The sequence below is a fragment of the Bos indicus x Bos taurus genome, chromosome 2, assembly GCF_003369695.1.
Source record: "Bos indicus x Bos taurus breed Angus x Brahman F1 hybrid chromosome 2, Bos_hybrid_MaternalHap_v2.0, whole genome shotgun sequence".
Taxonomy (NCBI): Eukaryota; Metazoa; Chordata; class Mammalia; order Artiodactyla; family Bovidae; genus Bos; species Bos indicus x Bos taurus.
Window position 1 is genome coordinate 24,668,449 of NC_040077.1, and position 5,762 is coordinate 24,674,210.

Genomic DNA, 5,762 nt, shown 5'->3' on the forward strand with positions numbered 1-5,762 from the left:
ACATCACTGTAAATTACTATGCAGTACCCACCACATAGTAGGCACTGTTAATGTCAATCCTTTTGTTCCTCGGTATTTCATTGAATTGAAGTATTCTGCAGCTACGAAAACAATATATTAATAAATTCGTTGCTTTTGTGCTTACTTTATTGTAAAGTGCTAATTTAGAATCAAGTAACATACATTGCTTTCACACAGTTAAGAATTGATCATGAAAATTTCCTTTTTTTCAAAAATTCCCTGAAAGGTTATTGCCATTTACTCAGTTCACTCCAGCAAAATTACTAAAAAAAAAAAAAAAAAGCTTGCTTTTTTTTTTTTTTCACTTATAACATCCCTGCATTAATAATGTAGAATAGAAGTAAAACACTGTGTCCAAAACCACAAGGTAGATGTTGTTCGTCTTGAGAAGCTGCTGTTCTAAGTCACTTCAGTCGTGTCCGGCTCTTTGCAACCCCATGGACTGTCGCCCACCAGGCTCCTCTATCCATGGGGATTCTCCAGGCAAGAATACTGGAGTGGGTTGCCATTTCCTCCTCCAGGGGATCTTCCCAACCCAGGGATCAAACCCATGTCTCCTGTGGCTCCTGCATTGCAGGCAGATTCTTTATTGCTGAGCCACCGGGGAACCCCGGAGGAATATATTATTCAAATTCTGATTGTCCTAGCCAAAATATTTCCTTATATAATATTTCCCTGGGCTTGAGTCTTTTTTCATTCTAAGAACTTGAAATCATAGATGCTCTATAGATTTGTCACTGACCAAATATGTAACTCAGCTCTGAAGACATTAAAAACTTTGAAATATTCATTACAAAACAAAAATCCTAGAACCTCCCAAGCCCCTTGCTTACTGACTTGCTTAAATAATTTAGTCTAAAGAATTGAGAGTCTTTTAGAATCCTTTTCTTTCCTCCTTGCCTCCTGGTCTTTTAACATACATTTTCTGATCTCCATTTTCCTCTGATTTCTTTCTTCTGTTTCCTTGATTTTGGCTTAGTTTCTCTTCTCATGGCTGGTGCTGTGTTGAGGGAAAAAAAAAGGTTATATATGCAAATGCACAATGTTTCCCTTCAAATAGCAAATGAGACAAAGCAGCTAGGATACAGGATTCATTTGTCTTTCTTCCTCTAACTACTTTCTGTAAACCACAAGCACTTACAACCACCAAGAGACCAGTCAAGGTAGATCTTGATTTACATAAGGGGTTTGATAAGGCTGTTTTTGAAAACCTGCACTCCTCTCTTTGAAAATTCCTATCTTCTTGGCATTGAGGTAGCACTCTCAACACCGAAAATTCCTACTTAGCCCTGGTGATTGGAGCCTCAAATGAAAACATTGTCACAACTTCCCACAGAGGGAAGGAAAGAAGCTTTTATTGCTGCTAAGTACAAATGTGAAAAATAATGAACAACGGAAGAATATTCTTATGGGATAATCAGGCGCTTGTAGTCATTTCTTGGCATGTTTGCTTTGGAATTCTAATCACTAACAACAGTTCAGATTTTCAGAGAAAAGAGTATCTACCCGTGAAAACCCTTAGGCAAGACAACTGGAAATGCTTATTGTGAAGAAAAGCAAAAATACAGCAAGATATATCTGCGGCACATGAGAGGAATGCATAAGTGAGCATTGGAACATTCTTTTGGTACTGGTCTTGAGGTGCAATTGTTTTAGGATTTAACCAAATCAACTTTGAAAGCATCTTGCCTTCATGTAAAGGGCTAATCATACTTAGTAGGAGGAATCAATGCTCAGTTCTGCTCTATGTTATAAGTTTTACACACAAGTGTAATTGATTTCCAGACCTCTGAAACCAAACTAGTTAATGAGAGTAAATGAAACCCCTGAGTCAACAAACAAACTAATTTAGGGGACTAGCACTATTATTCTATCTTTAACAGGAGGTTTCCGGTGGCCTACAGTTAGGTGAGTGCATTCACCTAACTTTCTGCCTCCCTCATCCACATTTAAGGAGTCATGTGAATTCATTGGGCCCGCTCAAATCACATCATCATCATCTTCTTTTAAGATCAGCTGATTAGCAACCTTAATTTCATCTGCAACCTTCATTCCCTTTTGCCACATAACATAACGTATTCACATGTTTTGAAGAGTTAGGACCTGATTTGGTGGGTCCTTATTCTGCCTATCACACTTCTCAATCAGACTGTAAACTCCTTATGTGTCATGTTTTTCTCTGCATTTCTCATAACAAGAATAGGTCTAACTATATTTGCATTTTGATTGTTTCTTGAACTAATAAAGCTTCTCAAAGGGTGGTCTAAGGACCGTTGGTGGTCTTTGACTTTCAGGTATATTGCAAGTTCTATTAAAATTCAAGTCTGAAAAATATGTAGCTAAAGAACCCTCAAGTTGTCTTCATTGCCGATACAAATTTATATTATTTAAAAAGCTTATATTATTTAAAAAAAAAGAAAGAAAAGGAATTAATGACATTTTTCTACAAAAACAAAGGAGGAAGCCAAGAAAGAAGACATAGGGCGTGGGAAACAGGGGAGGCAATACAAGGCAGGGGAGAAGGGTGTTCTCAACATCTAACAGTACTGGATGCAACCGAGCCACGTGGGAGCTGGAGAAGGTGCGACTCCAGTGAGATGTCTGTAAGATGATTAAAATGGAAGAGCTAGATTACTTGGTGTGTCTGATGTGCTAGAAGGATACTTACACTTCTTTCAGAGTTTGGGGATGAATCAGAAAATTAAACAAATAAAAATATGAGGCAATTATTGTACCATAAAGAAAACGTATTTCCAGAATACTATGTAGCTTTGCTGTGAATAATAATCATTAACAAAATGAATATTGAATTAAATGAAATATTGATTAAAAGGAAAATATAAGTACATAGGAGAATGAAGAGAAGATGGTGAGGAGAATATGTGGATAAGAATGAAATTCTCATCTTCCGTAGTAGGAGGTCAAATAAAATCTGAAACTGAAAAAAAAAAAAAAACCAAGAAATAGTAGCCTGAGAATATTATTTAGAAACAAGAATAAGCAGCTAAAAGAGCAGATATTATTGGAGGGGAAGTTTGGGGCAGAGTCCTGGTATTATCATTTGACTATTTAAACTACATATGTGCATTAATTAATTAAAAATTAAAATTAAGACAAAATATGTCTTAACATTTTGAAAAACATTTTTTGTAATGGAAGGGTTATTTATAAAGGCAACATTCTTTTACAAGTTGCCCTCTCTTTCTTCTTTATCTCTTTCTCTTTGTCTCTTTTGCATATGGCAAGTAGTCCACAGGAACTTTTATTCTAACCAGAGTGATGTTTATTTTATTCCTTGATTCTAAAACTGGAAGGACTACAGTATAATTTAGCCTATTAACAAATCAACATGCAGGCCAGGTCAAGGTGATCAGATGGTGCCTGTACAAAGTGATCAGGAAGAGCTGTACCAGGGATGGCAGGGCATTTCAGGAAGAGTATCTAACGGGGATGAAAAAGAGTACTGATAAGGAAATAAGCTGGCTTATATTTCTGTCAGACTGAACGATCGGCTGTTACCTAAGTGTGCCATGTATTCTTTCCAGTTGGTTCTTCACATAATTTATAAACCAAACATAACTAGATTCATCATTACTGATATTACCTTGGATATCAGAAGATGCTGAGCTACCTATGCTTGCATTATTAACTCTTTTACTTTATTTCTGGGGGGCTGTCCATGCTTGCTTTGTAGGATTTTAAATAACTCCTAAAATGACATATCCAGAGGAGACAATTTAATTCAATTAAGCTTTGGCAAAACCTCTTCCCTCCTTCCTGTTCTCTCTCTGCCTTCTAATTTAATAATTATGAGCACACAGTTAGGCAATGATTTGTGGGGCAGTGAGACAAGATTTAAAAATTAGAACTGTCTCAGTAGTTCCGTGGAGAAGACAATGGCACCCCACTCCAGTACTCTTGCCTGGAAAATCCCATGGACGGAGGAGCCTGGTAGGCTGCAGTCCATGGGGTCGCTGAGGGTCGGACACGACTGAGCAACTTCACTTTCACTTTTCACTTTCATGCACTGGAGAAGGAAATGGCAACCCACTCCAGTGTTCTTGCCTGGAGAATCCCAGGGATGGGGGAGCCCAGTGGGCTGCTGTCTATGGGGTCGCACAGAGTCGGACACGACTCAAGTGACTTAGCAGCAGCAGCAGTAGTTCCAGCAAATGTGGTTATCCCAGGTTCTCAATTGTGGGTTTTTTTTTTTTTTTTTTTTTTTAAGTACCAAGGTAGTTGGGCAAGATTATGGATTTATAGATTAGTTTTCTTCTACCTGTGTTTTGAGTTAAGAGTCCCTAATCTTCATTATGTGTGTATGTGTGCTCAGTCTTGTCTGACCCTTTGGGAGTCCTGTAGTCCACCAGGCTCCTCTGTACATGGAATTTTCAGGCAAGAACACTGGTGTGGGTTGCCATTTCCTTCTCCAGGGGATCTTCCCAGTCCCAGGGCTCGAACCTGCATCTCTTGTGTCTCCTGCATCACAGGTGAATTCTTTACCACTGAGCCAAGTGGGAAGCCCCAATCTTCATTATACGTTTTCCCATTAAGTTGGGCAGTTTGATTAGTCAACCCCGGGAAGAGGTGTTTGGAAGCAGAAGGAACTGGAGCTACCAGCCCAAAGAAGCTAGTCAAAGAATGGCAGGCAGTAGATATAATCAAGCAAGAGGGCAACGTCTCTCCCTGATACTGACAATATCCCATGACAATGGCTCTGTTCTGTTACAGTTCATTCAATTCGTACTGAGCATCTCAGTGCCTGCCACTGTTCTAGATGCTGGGGACACAGTTGTGAACACAGTGTCATAATTCTGTCCAGTCTTATCTTTTTCAGATGCAGCCACGCAAATTAAGAATACAATTGAGCTCTCTCGCCTCGGCGCTTCCAAGATGACCAAGAAAAGAAGGAACAACCGTTGTGCCAAAAAGGGCCGCGGCCATGTGCAGCCTATTCACGGCACCAACTGTGCCCAATGTGTGCCCAAGGATAAGGCCATTAAGAAGTTCGTTATTCGGAACATCGTAGAGGCCGCAGCCATCAGGGACATTTCTGAAGCGAGTGTTTTCGATGCCTATGTACTTCCCAAGCTGTATGTGAAACTACATTACTGCATGAGTTGTGCCATTCACAGCAAGGTAGTCAGGAATCGCTCTCTGGAAGCCCGTAAGGACCGAACACCTCCACCCTGATTTAGACCTGCGGGTGCTGCCCCACGTCCTCCACCAAAGCCCATGTAAGGATCCAAGTCCTTAAAGACTGAAGAAATATTGGTTTCTCTGAAAAGACAATAAAATGGAAATTATTAAAAAAAAAAAAGAATACAATTGAATTTCCTAACCCCTATTCAAAACTCAGTCCAGCATTCTTACTGGCTTCATTTGACCAAAAACTTCAGAGGAAAGAGACTTTCCCATGAAATTTGCAGTGTCTCCAGCTTCTGATCCCTCAGGGGGAAGAAGCTTTATTTCTTAGGTAGTTTGTCTGTTCCAAAGTGTTCTCCCACCCCACCATCTCTCAGATAAAGGACTAAATTCCATGAAAAGCCACAGCTACCCCGAAGGAGAAATCAGTCCCTAATGATATTACACTTGCACAAATTGAAATGGGGTTAAAAGCTCAGATTGTGGATTCTTAGATTTTTTGCTAAGCTGGAAGCTTTTATAGGCTCACTTTAAATTGAGAGGCAGAGTTTAGATCCTTTTGTTACTTAAGAGACTGAGCAAATTAGCAAGTCCGA

At 39.5% G+C, this 5,762-nt stretch overlaps 1 protein-coding gene across 1 annotated transcript; it reads left to right on the forward strand.

The window, feature by feature from the left end:
* The first annotated feature begins 4,894 nt into the window (after positions 1 to 4,894).
* LOC113880830 (40S ribosomal protein S26-like) lies at positions 4,895 to 5,328 on the forward strand. The gene has a single exon (XM_027523441.1). It carries the CDS (start codon positions 4,915 to 4,917, stop codon positions 5,212 to 5,214), a length of 300 nt encoding a protein of 99 aa, XP_027379242.1. The 5' UTR covers positions 4,895 to 4,914; the 3' UTR covers positions 5,215 to 5,328.
* The last annotated feature ends 434 nt before the right edge of the window (positions 5,329 to 5,762 follow it).

Bases quoted from the DNA above. Each gene is read 5' to 3' on its own strand.
- LOC113880830 (XM_027523441.1), top strand. From the start codon at position 4,915: ATGACCAAGAAAAGAAGGAACAACCGTTGTGCCAAAAAGGGCCGCGGC.